The following is a 16,499-nucleotide window of genomic DNA, read 5'->3' as shown; positions in this document are numbered from 1 at the left end:
TTTGATTATTAATCCTGGGATAAGTTATTACATGATTAAAAATAGTATTGAAATAAGTTTATCTCTGGCCCAATTCCAGGAAAAAATAATGAAAATGACAAAAATAGCCCTGAGGTCTCTCAAACCCTTTTTTCTACTAAATAAAGTGGAGGATATTTTTGTAAACAAATAATTTTTTCTTAAAAATTGTGCAATACATGTTACTTTTAATATAACAAATCGAACAATCAATAAAATTAATATCAGAATAACTAATCATAACATAAATAATTCTGATATAACTATTCCCATCATAATTTTTATTCAAACCAAACGATCCCTAAGTACCAAATCAAAACCATTAGCTAGTCTAATTTGATTCGTATATAAGCAGCTCACTATCTCTATAAACAAGTCAAAACATGGGCTTATTTTGCTTAGAATCTTTTTGGGGAATCAAGCTTAGATAAAATGACAAAAATAGTCCCCTATATTTGAGGATAGTTCAAAATAGTCCCTTATAAGATGCACCTAACAGTTTTGGTCCTTTAATGACAAAAATTAACACTTTCATTCTCTGTTAAATTTTTATTGGACCGTGTCTATTAGGTTTAACTTCATAGTGAAAAAAAAGATTTAACTATGAACACCAAAAAAGTCATCAAATCATAAATATGCAACACAAAAAACTACATTAAACATTAAAAAGATATAAAAAGTAAAAATTACACCTCAAAAAGTTACATCAAATTCTAGAAATAAATTAAAATAGCAGCAAATATAAAAATTGTACCTCTATATATGAGTTTTCTCTAATTTCCTTTTTTTATCGTTCCCATCAAATCTAACAGACAAAGTTTGACAATTATTTTACGGAAACTAAAAATGTTAGGTTTTAGCAAAAGTAAAGGACCAAAATTATACATACTTTAGGACTATTTTAAACCTACCTTCAAACATAAGGGACCATTTTGTCATTTTCTCAATCAAAAGACAATATTTTCAGAAATAAAAATGACAAAAGCAGATCCAAATCCTTCAAAAAATTAACCGAAATCTTTTTCTCCAGAAACGTATTGTGAAACACAACTTTTTCCTAATATCGTATTTAAAACTAAACCAAAAGTGCAAAACCAATGCTAATGAGTTATTAATTCGTGAGTTGAGAATGCTGTCAAATTCCTCAAGAAGGGTTTTTTTTTTTTTTTTTTCGTGTGTATCCGTGAACTAGGAAGCTTGTCAGTTTACTGAATATTTATTAATATCGTACTCCCTTCATTTTAATTTATATGAACCCATTTGATTGGGCACGACATTTAAGAAAAACGAAAGACTTTTGAAACTTGTGGTTCAAAATAAGCCTTGAAAATTTGTGTGGCTGTAAATCATTCATAAAGTGAATTTGTTTCCAAATTAAGAAAGAGGTCATTCATTTTGGCATGGACTAAAAATGAAATAGGTTCAAATAAATTGAAATAGAGAGAGTATTATTTTTCATATTAAAATAAACTAGACAAAAATATAAATAAGAGTCTATATTTTTTCTTGCCAAATTCTTTCGTACGACGCTTGTTTTTTACTACTGCAATTCATAGTTCTCGCTACGAGAGTGTATGAATTTGCTTATTTTAAGTGTTTATTGACTTTTAAGCATTTTTTTATATGTGCCGTTTGAGAAATATAAAAAATGTTTAATAAGTCAAAAGTTAAAAGTTCGGTATTCCAAGATGTTTGAATTGACTTATTTTAAGCATTTTTCTACTTTTTGAGGTGTTTGGCTTACAAGCTCCTCATAGAAAGTCAATCCAAACACCCTTTATCTAGTACTCTTTCCGTTTATTTTTACTTATCCACTTTTGATCTTGCACACACTTTAAAAAATATTCCCTCTATTTCAATTTATGTGAACTTATTTTTCTTTTAGTCCGTGTCAAAATGAATGACCTCTCTTTTTTTGGAAACAAATTCACTTTATGAAATAATTTATAGCCACACAAATATTCAAGACTTATTTTGAATCACAAGTTTTAAAAGTCTTCACTCTTTCTTAAATGTCGTGCCCAGTCAAATGAGTTCACATAAATTAAAACGGAGGAAGTAATAAAAAATACATAATTTACTAATGTATTTATATTAATTAGTGCATATTTTTATTAAATTTAAAAATAATTTAAAATAAATAATTAATACTATGAGTAAAATAAAAAAAATTATCTTTTCCTTAAATGTTAAAAATAAAAAGTAAAACTGAAAATTTATTTTTAAAATACTGACATGACATGAAGTGAGGGAGTAATTTATTTTGGCTATTCAGTAATCAGTTTAAGGAAAATGGTCTTTTACCGAGCCTCTTTGTCAAAATATAAGAAAACCTGACACAACTTAGGTCAATTGTGTGAATTATAAAAATTTCCCCCTTTTCACTCTCGGGGGCTTGTATTTCAGGTATGTTCAAGCTTCTGTAATTTTTTAGTTTTGGGTGAACTCTAGCAACCTAAATACTGAAATTACGATATCAAATCTGAATTCAATCTAAATAAAGTTATTAGGGTTATTGAATAAACTTGCATCTATTGGCCTGATGAGTATAACACATAACAAAGTAAGTTGAGAAGCCTATGACACGTAATGCAGTTTCTACCAGTCGATGGACGATTTGCATTGAGATATATAGTGAATGCTGTTGAACTAGTTCATTCTTGAATTTTAGGTGTTATGATATGCTACTAAAAGTTTAAGACATTGTGTGTATCCGATTGTGTGGAAGGATACAGTAACAGTAAATACTAAACCATAACATGTATTATTTTTTTCATGTCCTATGTTTTTTTTCTTGAGTTGTTTTGCTATAGGAATCGGCATAACGGCTGGTTTAGTTTGTTGAGCAAGGCACGTCCTCCCCAGTTCTACCATAACACATATATATATACATGAAAAATAAATGAAAAAGGAAAACTTCTCATATACTCTTTTATGTTGTTTGTTCTCTTGAAAGCTTTTTTCTTGCTTTGTAGTGTTATCTGATGCCTTGCATCTCATTGTACCTGTCTATGTTGTAAAAATCTTATTGTACCCCACTCTTGCAAAGGTTAGATAATGTCCATTTGTTGTGAAATGGACTGTGAATATTAACTCCTTACCAAAGGACTCTATTACATGTACACTTTCCTTAGGTTTATGAAATTATTAGCATGGCATCAGAGTGTTTCTTCTTGTCTGCAAATTTGAATTGTTTTTCTTCTATGTGATTGTAAATTCTTCATATGTTCTGCTTTTCCTACGGCTCCTGGATAGCGGAGCTGCAACAGACACTTGATAAGTATGTCATAACAAGTGATATTCTGGACTTATGTTAAGAAATATGTCATTATGATTTTCCAAATGAGCTTGTCAGCATAGCATTGACCATATCTAATATTGGCATCTCCTAATGAGCTCTTGTGTGTTCATTTATATGATATGTGCTGCTTCAGTTCCAATTACCATAAGTCTTTTTCACAAAAATTACCATACGGTAGACACACTGCTTTTTGTTAATCTCATCTGTATCTTTGTTATGTTTATCTTAGAGGGTTTTTTTTTTTTTTTTGGGGGGGGGGGGGGGGGGGGGGGATATTTCTCTCACTTTTACTAATTCAAATGGTTGTTTCATTGATTTTCTCTTGCATTTCCTAAACCATATTTTTTTGAGTTAGATGACCATATGCACCTCACTGAGCCTGCGGTTCGACTGGTTGAAAGGAGAGGAGAGCTCTGATAAAGTCCTAAATAAACCTTCTCCTTTTTTTTTTTTTTTTTTTTTTTGAAAAAGAAGATGTAGGTTCTAAAAAGATATTATTCACCATTTTAAGGAAATTAAGATTTTCGTATTGGATTCTAATTAAAAACATAATTAAGACTAAGTATTGAATAACATTTTAAACATTTGAGCTTGCCCTAAGTACTTAATGTATAGGCAACCCTATTGGTCGTTCAGTCATTTCTGCTTTCTGCCTGATTTTGCTATCACCTCCTTACTCCGCTGCCTCGTTTATGCCGTCTCCGCCTGTGCATCACCATTCCTTCTCCTCCTTTTGATATCTCAGTTATTTCAGTCGATTTCTTAACTATTGCTTGTAATCCTTTTATGGTGTATGATCTATAGAATTAGTAACTATTAACTCGTTTTTTATTCTTTTTTCATATTTCGCCGATTGTCGTATATATATTGTTGATTCGCTTAAGCAAGCATCACAACTCACAAGTTATACACTGCTTCTGCTTCCATTTTGCTGACACTCGCAGACATGCGGATATATGAGGGCATGAACTAGTTAATAATTATATTAACTTTCTAGTTTATTGGGAATTTTAAGAGGTTTAAATCTTAAAAGGCATTTAAAATTGAAATTTACATTTACTTATACTTTTCTACTCTTATTAGGTTTTTTGATAGAGTTAGCACTTGGAAAGAGTTTAAATCAAAATCTTATGTTTTAATTTCTCTAGCAACAACTGCCTTATTTTATTAAATTATATGCAAAGAATGCCAGTGATCATTAGCCTAATGCATCACTACTTTTGGACAAACTTAAACTAAAAGAACTGACTTCCTTGTAAGTGCTCATTCCAGTGGATGATTGCTATTTTTTTTCCCCTCTCTCTAACAAAGCACAGATATATTCCTTGGGAAGTGCTTACGCATATCGATATGAAAGTTTTTGTTAGTGCTATGTATCTTTCTCCTCGTCTGCATTTATTAAGGTCATGTACTAGGCTGATTGTTGCAATGACAAAAACGTATATAATGGCATGTGTGGCGGTAGTACTGAAGCACTTCTGTATACATGTAGAATAGTGGTTTGTATCTCTTTTTGCATCTGCCTAAAGCTTCAGAATAAAGAGTCATTAATCAGGTAAAATGATTTTTGATTGTGCAAAAGGCTTTTGGAAATGTCAAGTGAGAATTCTAATATTCACTCTTAATAATTCATCTTCCTTTTAAGGTCCTTGACTAACGACATATTTCAAACATACTGGGTCTACTTCACTCTCACACAGCTTTAAAAGGAAGGGCTGCATCAGCAAAGACAGCAGCTCTTGACAAGCCTAAACCAGCTGAAGAGTGGACAGTTGTAATGCCTCGTCGCGGGAAACAGAAAAGAAATTTTCATAAAGGTATCATCCATGAACAGCAAAAACAAGAATAATTATGGACTCCAGCAGATACTGAGACCGATCCGGAGAGAGTCTAAATTGATGCAGAAGATACAAACCTGCATTAAGAAACTCGAAAGATCTTCCTTCTGGTTGACATTTTTGGATCAGTTACAAACCCCTGAAATATTTGATTGGTTTCTAAAAGCTGTGGGCTCAGAAGGAAAGATGCAGATAGTAATATATGGCATTGGTAGCATAGAATCGTACGAGCCTCCTCGATTGCAGCTTAGTCTTGCAATCTTAATGAAAAGAATGTTTAGTTGGATTGGGGAGGTAGAAGTATTTGATCCAGTGATCTGTCTGGCAGAATCTAGGGTACTAGCAACTCTTGGTTGTTCTGTCCTAACAGTAAATGAACAGGGTCGACGGCAAGCTTTAAGACCTACAATGTTCTTCATGCCACACTGCGAAGCTGAACTGTATGACAATCTTCTAGAGGCAAATTGGAGGCCTGATCTATTGAATAATATTATCCTGTTTGGAAACAGTTTTGAGGCATATGAGCAAGACTTGTCAGTGTACAAAAACCTTAGATTTGCTGATTCTAGGAAGCATGTCCTAGCAATTAGGCAGTTCGTGAAAGAGTTTGGAATTGATTCTTCTTCAGATGATTTCTTTCGAGCCTTCCATGGTTCAAGTTGGCATTTCTTCAATATTGCTCCCGATTTAGACCTATGTGGTGTTAAACCATGAACTCTTTCTTCGTTTTCTGGATCATATGAACTTGAATATCTATTTTGTATTAACATGTCGGAAAAGTTCTCTTCCTTTGTTTTCTGGAATTAAAGCCTGTCATCAAGCTTTCAACGTTTTTATTTGTCATGTCTGTTGGCTGAGATGCTGCCTCATCGCTCCATGATTGTTTCGTCATGTGCATGCCTATAGACTCTTTAACGTGTCAAAATGATGAATCTTCAAGATTAATAAAGATTTTGGTTATGTTGTACATCCTATCTGCTTTACAACCCACTAACTGCCTGTTTTCTGATGATTCAAAAGCAATCCCTGAATTTCAAACATGGAGGCGTGAGAGTTGATGTTCAGTGATATTTGACTTTGGGCTTCTTTATGACTATCTGAATAAGAGGTGAGTAATTGTATGTATTTTGCTTTTGCATCAAATGTGTAAATGCTGTCATGATGAATTGAATATATTTAGTTTTTGTCGTGATGAATGATAACATTTTAATTGTTTTAGAAAAACAAATGCTTGGTTGCTTTACTTATCAATATAGCTGGGATCAGTTGCACGTGGTATTTTATTATCTCAATTACATTCCAATTTTTATTTGACCATCTAGTTTCCCAATAAATAATTGGACCCTGAGTCTGTTCTTCACCGAATTGGAAGAGCTTAGAACAAATAAATTATTGCCGCCAGCTTGGTCCTCTCCATCAATTTCTCCACTAAATTGTATGTTTCTCCTTCCCCCCTTCTCTAAATATAAACACACACTTAGTTAATTAAATTAAATTATACTTAGTGCTGTTTTCTACCTTGTGTTTTAGTATGAAGATTCATAACATAATGCACTTGTTGTTCTACACAGGTCCAGGTTTCGCCAATGTCTAACCCCAAAAATAATGTTCCCTGCGAAAATACAGAAGCCTATGTCCAGGTTTTTTTTAATTTTTTTTTCTATATTTGTGCAGTGCTTTTGTTAATTTTATTTATCTCTTCAGCATACTTGCTTGCTCAAACTTGTTTGCTGGGATTTGAAGGTGCCAAAAGAGGGAGGGAGGGAGGGGGGGGGGGGGGGGCAGTGGAATAGTAACTAAAAGTTTCACTTTTTACAGTAAAACGAGTCAGTCATAATCTCTAGGAACTAAAAAAAGAGTTTTTTATGTCAAAGGGGATTTGACAACTTATATATATGGGAAAACAAAAAAACCGCACGGGGCTTGACTAGTGCGGGTTATCTCTCCTGCGTGGTTTGCGAGCTATTACACAGGAGTTGGGTTTACCTGTGTGCACTTTCGTAGCGGCTGCGGGTTCCATGTCATAAAAAAAAAATTACCTTAGGGTTCAATTGACACTGATCTCGAGGAATTTCTTTGATTAAAAAAACATAATGATACTTTTTTTTTTTTTGATGAAGTGGAATATTATTAACAAAAACATCACGAAGATGCATAGATTACAAAAGAAAAAAAGAAACATAAAGATTACCTTTTTTTTTTTGATGAAGTAAGTGGAATATTATTCACAAAAGCATCACGAAGATGCATAGATTACAAAACATAAAGAATACTTTGGTTTTTTTTTTTTTTTTTTTTTTTGATGAAGTAAGTGGGATATTATTAACAAAAGCATCATGAAGATGCATAGATTACAAAAGAAAGAAAACATAGAGTACACTATAGTCAAACGGATGAACCAGAACAGAAATATGTTGGTAAAAGAGGAAGAAGCGATCATTAGAATGGTTGTAGATGAATAAATTAATCTTGGTGAGACATCGATATTAATCTCAGATTTGTTGCTGTACAAGCTGTGTTGGTTAACCGCTCTAGTCGCTAAAATCTTATATACTAGTCAAGATACAAATGCTTTTGCCTTGCTGAACCGTTACACATCAGGAATTTTTCTTTGGAAGAAATCTGAAAGACTAAAAGCCCAAATTTCTACCGACCTGAATATTGTAACATGTGGTCTAATAGGTATGAGGACTCCTTTTATGTAGCAGTGTTTACAGTAATTTAAATCTTGTAGCCTGGAGCTAAATGCCCTTGAATAGATTTCTTAGAGTTTCTTCCCATGTGTCCTAGCGTTGGTGGACAGAGTTACTAGGTACCTGTTGCTGGTAGGAGGTGGTAGGTATCCCTAGAATTAGTCGAGGTGTGCGCAAGCTGTGCTAGGACGCCACGGTTATAAAAAAATGATTTCTTAGAGTTTCTCTTGGGTCATTAATTGTCGTGCTTCTCATGGAATTTCTGACTCTTTCTGCACCACTTAGTCTCTTGTCTGATTATATTCAAACTGCGACCGTTATTTGTTTATGGAGATTTGGAGATTGCACCTGTTTTCGTGTATAACTTCACTTGGTTAGTTGAGGGGTTGGAACCTGGAGTTCACATGTCCTCTGTTTTAATCTATTGGTAAACTCTCTTTACCTAAAGAGAACCAGTTAAACTGAAGTACTCAAAACGAAGCTGTTGCTGGTGGTTCTGACATGTTTTGTTTGTTTCCTAGTATGCCCCTTTACATCATGTGTATTACCTTCTAATTTATTTCTTAAGCATCCATGGGATGCAACCGATAATCATTTCAAGTGAAGTCCCCGTAAAACAGAAAGCATGCAGCAGAAGTCCTAAACAACATGTCTGTTACACCCCCTCTCAATTCTATTTCCTCCCTCACTTTCTCCTCTTCTTCTTCTTTGTCCTTCCGTTAGATCCTAGTTGAAGGAAATTGCAAGAAAGAATCAATAGGAACCCTAAATGAGAAGTCAAAAATAGATAGATAGATAGACAAAGAAATGGTTAAGGTGGCTCTTAGAAAAACGTAAAAGAACACCAAGGTCAGTTGGGGATTTAAGTACAAAAAAAAAAAATTAAGTATGAGTTTTAGTGGAAGAGGCGCTAATGAAGAAGAAAATAGAAAATATATACTCACTTATTTGACTGGGCATGGAGTTTAAGAAAAAAGAGGAGACTTTTTGAACTTGTGGTGTAAAATGCAACCCATAGAGAGATATTGCATCTGCCATGTTGCTAGTCTCCTTTCCATTTTTCCAATGACTCTGTTCCAAATTTTAACAGATTTGAATTTGGCACCTAGGGGCAATCCCAGGTAGGTGGTTGGAAAGAAACCAGTTTTGCAACTTAGGATTTCTGCCAGTTCTCTAAATTGGAAACATCATTAACAGGGTATATGATGCTTTTGTTCATGTTGATGTGTAATCCAGAAATGGTTTCAAAGACCAGAAGAGTAAGTTGAGATTGGACACCTGATGTCTGTCTGATCCACAAAAGATCAAAGTGTCATCTGCATACACTAGATGAGAAATAGTAACTGTGGTGGCTGGATTCCTGCCTATCCGGAAACCATGAATCCATTGTAGTTCTTTTGCTTTATCCAACAACTGAGTGAGACCCTCCATGACAAGTATAAAAAGAAAAGTGGAGAGGGGATCTCCTTGTCTAAGATCCTTGTGTGGAGAGAAGAAACCCGCTTCTGTTTATCAAGACAGAGTATTTCACTGTTGATATGGAGAAGTAAATCCACCTTATCCACCTATCTCCAAAGCCCATCTTCTTTAGAATGTTGACTAAGTAAGACCAATTTAATTGATCAAAAGCTTTTTCAAAAAAATAAATCTTTTAATAACTGAGAAATCTGCTATTTCTAACTTCGTATGAATAATGCAGTATTATCAAAGGTTCACTTCACTTAAGCCTTGAAACTAAGTACAAAAACTGGCGGATCACTTCGCGTTGGTTAGGCATAGTTCCAATCTAGGCACCAAGGAGAAAAAGGTGTGTGTCTCATCACCCATTGGCCCATTCTTGAAGAGGACAACGCTAAAAAATAACTGCTCCCTCCATCCCTATTTAGGCAACCATCTTCGGGAAATTGCTTCATCATCAAGTTTTTTTTTTAATGTCACACCAAATGAGCTGAAGCGTGGCTCTTTTGAAAAAAATTCTGTGTACCATTATGCAAATAAGAGAAATATCCTCTTTAGAGATCATAATATCGACCATAGTATTCTCCTTAAATGCTTTTCTAGAGTCTTTGATTTGATGTGTCTAGACCGTTGGATGTTTAGTTTGGTAACTCTGATCCTCACCTGAGCTTCCATGCAATTTTATTTTCTATTGTATGTTAGTGGCATGTCCTTTTAATTTCTTTGCTTCTTTACGAGGTGTGGACACAATTTTACCAACTCGTGAAGTGATGGTGTGCAACCCATGTGCACTACAAAAACTGTACATTTTTAATTCTGAAAATACGTGAGCATTAATTTCAAAATCTTCAGACAATTGGGGGAAGTACGTGAAGACATCTATAAAGCATTTTAGATCCCCTCTAACACCTTTTGACATGTCTAACCCGATTCTTGAATTTGCATGTGAACTGAGTGTTGAACAATCGAGTCTGACAGTCCACCCAAAATTGACAAGGGAAGAGTTTGTTCCTTCATCTCAAAACCTTAAAGCAATACATGAATACCCCCAGACCCTTATAAGCGGTTTGCATACCTACATATCCTTATCATCTATAAAGTATACAAAAACATAACTATCTCTGATGAATAACTTTTCCTTACAAAAAAAAAAATAATAACTGTCTGATGAATTATTAATTACCTTTAAGTCTTAGCTGAAAAGGGGATGCCCTCATATTTCTTTGTTTTTTTGCCTTTATATCTATTCTCTTTCATTTTGTAGTAGTAATTCCTACTTTCCTGTTTATTACAGATTTTAGGGACAGGAATGGATACCCACGAAACATCCCCGTCTGTTCTGCTCTTCTTTAACAAGGAAAGATTCATATTTAACGCTGGAGAGGTAACTCTTGTGTGATAGTAATATCTATTACCCACTACATCTTTTTATCGGAGAGTAGATTGGGGCTTACTTCAACTAGCCTGCTATTTCGTTATGTTTCTAAAAGTATGGTTATTGAAGTTGAGGATATTCATTAGATGATACTTCAGAATGTTATAGTATTAAGTATTAACAGTGACATGCTGAGTTGAAAATCTGTCTTAACTCTGTTTATGCTTCACCCTTGTGAGCCATTTCATGCTTATCTTAAGAATTCTCGCTTCCCCAAATATTCTCATTCCTAGTAATTTTCGCATCTTGATTGTGCAATACAATTTAATTCGAAAGCTCTAGGAACAAGCAGCTTGGAGATGCCAACACAATGCTATTTTCTGATTATGGGCGTTCGTTGGCAAAGTATAATGAGTAGAAGTATTCTGTTCAAATTCATTCCTTTAGTAAATTGATAGAATGCTTAAACCCAAGATTCCCTGTTATCCTCAAGTTAGTTTGCTGAAGTAAAGATCCCGATTCAACTCTTGGTTGAACTGAATTAATTGCTTTATGTGAAAATCTAATCTGGACTGTTGGTGCGGTATCTGCTAGTTCACTGTCAACAGGGGAACATTCCAAGTTTTTTGTTTTTTGGGGAGCTTGGAGGAGCGGTTGTGACACTTGCTGTCATTGTTTTCCACATTCAGTAGAATAGTGACAGCTTTTCCTTGTGGTTTTTAGTTGAAATAGTTTTCTGTAATAAGAATTGATGCTCTGCATTTGTATTCTTAAAAACCTTGTTTTGCACAGCAAATATTATCCACTTGTTTAAAATGAAAAAAGAAGAAGTTGTTACCCGCTTGTGGGAGTTGTCTAGTTAGTTCTAAGAACACTTGTAAGGCGTTATTCCTCAAAGCATTACCTATGTTGCAGGGATTACAACGCTTCTGTACAGAGCATAAGATAAAATTATCTCAGGTATGTCTCGCATGCACGATTTCAGTTTTGAAGTAGAAGTAATTGGTCACTGCTTTTGTGGACGGACATAAACAATCGATTTTCAGGTAGACCACATATGTCTGACTCGTGTCTGCTCAGAGACAGCAGGTGGACTTCCAGGTTCGCAGCTCGACCTTCGGGGAATGAACTAATTTTTAAAGCCATAAATTGTTTTGTCCCTTTGTTCTCTTAGGAAATTAAAATTGATTATCTAGGTACAATTTATGACAATTTCCATGAGTCAAATCTCTCATGAAATCTTTTCCTCATGATCCCTATTTCACCATTTCTCAGGCTTGCTATTAACTTTGGCTGGCATGAACAATGGTAGTCCTGAGAGTACTGGGCATGTGAGTACCAGTCCAGAGCTTACCTCCCCTATTTTTCATATGTTACTTATCATTAAAATGAACAGCGACAGTGGTGCTACTACTTACTGAAAAAACATCTCTACTAATCCTTTAAGGTCGATATATGGGGTCCTCCAAATCTAGATTTATTGGTTAATGCAATGAAGAATTTTGTCCCTCATGCTACCATGGTCAACAAACATATCATCCCAGACAACATTAAGATTCATGAAAATGGATCTGTATTAGCTCCCTCTTTACATATGCTGGAGCTGAAAGATAAACACAAGTTCAAGGCAGTTAGTATATCAGCTATTCTCCTATCACCGACTCAGTTGGCTGGATCTCATTTTAGGCCAAATGATGCCTCCATTGTATATATTTGTAAACTACATGACATCAGGGGGAATTTTGATCCCGAAAAGGTTAAAGCTTGCGGACTTAAACAAGGGAGAAAACTTGCAGAATTGGAGAAGGGGTTCAGTGTGAAGTCAGATCTTCTGGATATTGAGGTCAGTTCTACTCTTATTAGAACTACTATACAGACTTTAGTACAAGCCGTACTTGTGCCTTTGAAGTTACAAAATTGCAGCTGACTTTCATTTTGCCTCGTTCAGGTCCATCCAGATGATGTTATAGGTCCACCTATTCCTGGTCCCATTGTACTGATTGTTGACTGTCCAACAGAACCTCATGCACAAGAGTTACTCTCTGCGCAGGCCCTTGATGCCTATTATACAGATCCCCAAAGCAACTCCCCAGAGACCACCAAGGTTGTGAACTGCATCATTCATTTGAGCCCTGCTACAGTCGTCAGCAGTCCAGTCTATGAGAAATGGATGAGCAAATTTGGTTCCGCCCAACATATTATGGCAAGAACTACAAGGTCTGTAACTCCTCTTAATGCTTATTTTAATTTTTTCCATATCAACACTAGTTCATAGTCATTCTCTCACAGGAAGCATGAAACAACTCCAATTCTAGTATCTAGTGCTAGAATCGCTACAAGACTGCATTATTTGTGTCCTCGGCTTTTTCCAGCTCCTAGTCTTCCTTCTGTTCAGAATGACGATGTTGCAGCACCAAATTTCAAGGTACCAGTGGGGCTTTGTTTTGAGCTCTAAAAGTTGATAGTCACTTGTGAGACATCTTTAAAAGTCGAGGAAAGCTTGTGATATATGATACTTGTCTTTGCAGGGTTCAGTTTGTGGCATATCTGCTGAAAATCTCTTAAAGGTATTGTTGACTCCAATTTTCGAGATTACTTTGTTTAGAAAGGTTAACTGTATTATAAATCATCAGCATAATAGATGTGCTACAAACTATATTTACAGTTCAAAAGGAGCAAGAGTATATCCTTGTGCTTCCTACAACAACTATATGATAGCTAAGAGTGAATCAGCATCAGCTATTCTTCTTTACACCAAAAGTGAATCAAAAGCAAGCAGTTCATTTTGATTTCCTGCACAGGCCTGGGTATTTCTTCCAAAATATCTTGCATTTCTTTCCTTCCATACGGTCCAACATATACAAGCAGGAACTGTTTTCCACCATTTCTTCTGCCTAAAAGATCCCCTAGTATGCAGCATGGTAACAGATCTTTTGTGGACTTTGGCATAGTCCACTAAATACCTTTCATGTTTAAAGGGAGTTGCCAGATCTGGTAAGCGGTTCCACTGTAGAAATAGATGGTTTATACGATCTGATTTCATTTCGCACAAGTAGTATCTTGAGCACAGCTGCATTTTCTCTCTCTTGAGTTTTCTCGTGTCAGACATGTTTCCTTGTAAATGTTCTCTGCATAACAATCTATCTTCAGTTGTGGTAATGGCTTGTAAGTGTTCTAAACTTCTGAAAGATTCAGCAATTTGAGTAACTTCTCAGTCATTGAAAAGTCTTCTAAAGTTTAAATTCCAACCCTTCTGTAGCATCAGCTGCTGGTTCAAACGAAACAATTCAGGAAAAGGTCTTTTAAAGGTCCATGCCCAGCCCAATTGCTATCTAAAAAATTTTCATCCCATTGCCAACTTCTTATTCTGATATCATTGAAAAACAAAGTCCATAGTTTTTTATAGTTCTCCAGACACTTGGTGACGGTGTATATGGGGTGCTTACAATCCTTGAACACCATTGTCCCTCTTAACTATGCTTTTCACTAATAATTCTTCTCCATAAAGCTTGATCTTCCAAACTAAGTCTCCATAGTCATTGCATAAGCTTGTGGGTTCTTCCTTATGCCTAAACCCCTTCTGTTCTTTTCTGACTGTGAAAGCACTCCACTTTATGATATAGTAGATCTAGTTCACCTGCCAGCTAGAATATAAGTGAGAAAGGAATTTTTTCAAATGTTCTCTGACTCTGGAAATGAATTACCTGCCTTTATGAGTTTTTTTTTTTTTTGGAACCATGTCATGATAAACTGTTCCTTAACGAATCTATCTAAGAACTTTTTCGGATTAGCACCTGTGATTATGAATTATTTCAATAGCAATTCAATAATTTCGCTCCTGAAATTCTCCCTCCTCTCGAAGCTACATTTAACAATTTTCCTCTTCTTCTAGGCTTAATACATTGTTCTTACCTATGGTATTATAAAAAATTTCATTTGCATGGCCTTCGATTGAATGAACTTTTTTTGTCTAACCTTTTGAACAGTTCACCTTACGTCCTCCTAGACGACTGGGATTGGACAGATCAAGTGTTCAAAATCCGATGACCTCTTCAGTGTTCATTGAAGAGTTACTTTCGGAGATTCCTGAGATTGCTGATGCAGCAAAGAACATAAGCCAATGTTGGCGCAAACCTAAAGAAGATGAGGTGGAATTATCCAATATTCAGGACAGTGGTGAAGTCCCAAGGTGTCTGGAGAATGTACAGAGAGATGATCTGGAGATTGTTTTTCTTGGCACCGGTTCATCTATACCTTCAAAATACCGAAATGTCAGTTCCATCTATGTTAATCTTTTCTCTAAAGGGGGTTTGCTCCTTGATTGTGGAGAAGGAACCCTGGCACAACTCAAGAGGAGGTAATAGCATTGGACTCTTAGGATTTTTGCTTATGTTGTTCAGAACCTCTTTTGTCATTTTTAATCTGTGAATTAATATATTTTAATAATTTTGGAACAGATATGGGATTAATGGTGCAGACAGTGCAGTTAGGAATCTTAAATGCATTTGGATTTCTCATATCCATGCTGATCACCACGCAGGTTTGGCACGGATACTTGCTTTGAGACGTGATTTGTTGAAGGGAGTAGCCCATGAACCCATGCCGGTTATTGGGCCAGAGCAGGTTGGGGAGTTTCTCAAGGTATATGTAAAGTTAGAAGATCTAGACATGTTGTTCCTCGACTGTAGGAGCACTATGGGGTCTAAGCGGGATAACATGGAGGATGACTCTGTGCATGATGAAAGTAGAGAATATAGAGATCATACTCTGTTGACTTCTCTTTCCGAAGACAGTTCTCTGCTGCGCTGTTCAAAAAGAATGAAGCCAAGCACTCCAGTTGATGACATAACATTGCTAAGGTGTTTCAAGAAAGTTTTGAGTGAAGCAGGGCTAGTGAGACTCATCAGCTTCCCTGTTGTACACTGTCCTGAGGCGTTTGGTGTCATCTTGGAATCAGCAGAAATAGTGAATTGCGGGAAAGTAATACCAGGTTGGAAGGTTGTGTACTCTGGTGACACGAGGCCATGCTCACAAGTTATAGAAGCATCTCTTGGAGCAACAATTCTTATACATGAGGTTAGTGTAACTTTTCTCCATTCATCAGGTAGTTTGGTCGCTCTAAAGATAATCAGTTATGTTCCAACTTTCCCTTGTGTCAAAAATGTAGCTGGCTATTCAGGTAGTAGTTCATGGCTTGGTTTTTTTTTTTTTTTTTAGTAACATTTTGGTACAGTAAACTTATCATTGGTTATGCAAAGCGCACAAATTGTAACAAGGATTTTTTTTATTTTTTGTTTTTTTACGATTGACATGCTAGTACAATATCTGCAGGCGACCTTCGAGGATGGCCTGGTGGAGGAGGCTATAGCAAGAAACCACAGCACAATTAAGGAAGCTACAGAAGTCGGACATTCGGCTGATGCATACCGGGTAATATTGACTCACTTCAGCCAGAGATACCCAAAAGTACCTGCACTTGATGAAGTGAGCATGCAAAGAACTTGTATTGCGTTTGACCTGATGAGTGTAAACCTAGTAGATTTGCCAGTGCTCCCTAAGGTTCTTCCGCACCTCAAATTGCTTTTCAGAAACTTTGGTTAATTTAAATTTGAAAGTAACGTATTGTAGACACAACTTCTTGAGTTATGGACAATTTTTATTTTTTGAAACAATAATTTTTATTTTTTTATAATGAAAATACCTCTCTCGAATTCCTAAAATGCATTTACATTTGTTGCTGATACTATCCTACGAAAAAAGATGAAAAAGATAAGTATGAATACATTATAATTTTAGTAAAAATAAAGCTAGAAATT

The 16,499-nt window shown here is 35.4% G+C and overlaps 2 protein-coding genes across 6 annotated transcripts; both read left to right on the top strand.

The window, feature by feature from the left end:
• The first annotated feature begins 2,295 nt into the window (after positions 1 to 2,295).
• On the top strand, positions 2,296 to 16,403 carry LOC132607439 (tRNAse Z TRZ4, mitochondrial-like). 5 transcript variants are annotated; one of them, XM_060321409.1, is made up of 15 exons: positions 2,296 to 2,424; positions 6,178 to 6,265; positions 6,480 to 6,592; positions 6,729 to 6,797; positions 10,603 to 10,692; positions 11,599 to 11,643; positions 11,730 to 11,784; positions 11,959 to 12,014; positions 12,131 to 12,526; positions 12,632 to 12,900; positions 12,973 to 13,108; positions 13,212 to 13,250; positions 14,670 to 15,040; positions 15,141 to 15,759; positions 16,015 to 16,403. In XM_060321409.1, exons 4-15 carry the CDS (start codon positions 6,744 to 6,746, stop codon positions 16,282 to 16,284), a joined length of 2,400 nt encoding a protein of 799 aa, XP_060177392.1. In that variant the 5' UTR covers positions 2,296 to 2,424; positions 6,178 to 6,265; positions 6,480 to 6,592; positions 6,729 to 6,743; the 3' UTR covers positions 16,285 to 16,403. The 5 variants fall into 5 exon arrangements, with proteins under 5 accessions (XP_060177392.1, XP_060177393.1, XP_060177390.1 ...); XM_060321407.1 differs by lacking the exon at positions 2,296 to 2,424 and adding an exon at positions 4,997 to 5,136; XM_060321410.1 differs by lacking the exon at positions 6,480 to 6,592.
• LOC132607441 (protein SENSITIVITY TO RED LIGHT REDUCED 1-like) lies at positions 5,135 to 6,124 on the top strand. Its single transcript, XM_060321412.1, has one exon. It carries the CDS (start codon positions 5,146 to 5,148, stop codon positions 5,869 to 5,871), a length of 726 nt encoding a protein of 241 aa, XP_060177395.1. The 5' UTR covers positions 5,135 to 5,145; the 3' UTR covers positions 5,872 to 6,124.
• Positions 16,404 to 16,499: the final 96 nt, after the last annotated feature.

The sequence above is a fragment of the Lycium barbarum genome, chromosome 8 (genome assembly GCF_019175385.1).
Source record: "Lycium barbarum isolate Lr01 chromosome 8, ASM1917538v2, whole genome shotgun sequence".
Classification (NCBI taxonomy): domain Eukaryota; kingdom Viridiplantae; phylum Streptophyta; class Magnoliopsida; order Solanales; family Solanaceae; genus Lycium; species Lycium barbarum.
This window is presented reverse-complemented; position numbering and strand designations above follow the sequence as displayed.

Coding starts and splice junctions, on each gene's coding strand:
- LOC132607439 (XM_060321410.1), top strand. CDS start 6,744: ATGTCTAACCCCAAAAATAATGTTCCCTGCGAAAATACAGAAGCCTAT. Junction 6,798..10,602: donor ATACAGAAGCCTATGTCCAG/GTTTTTTTTAAT, acceptor TGTTTATTACAG/ATTTTAGGGACAGGAATGGA. Junction 15,041..15,140: donor CTGGCACAACTCAAGAGGAG/GTAATAGCATTG, acceptor ATTTTGGAACAG/ATATGGGATTAATGGTGCAG.
- LOC132607441 (XM_060321412.1), top strand. CDS start 5,146: ATGAACAGCAAAAACAAGAATAATTATGGACTCCAGCAGATACTGAGA.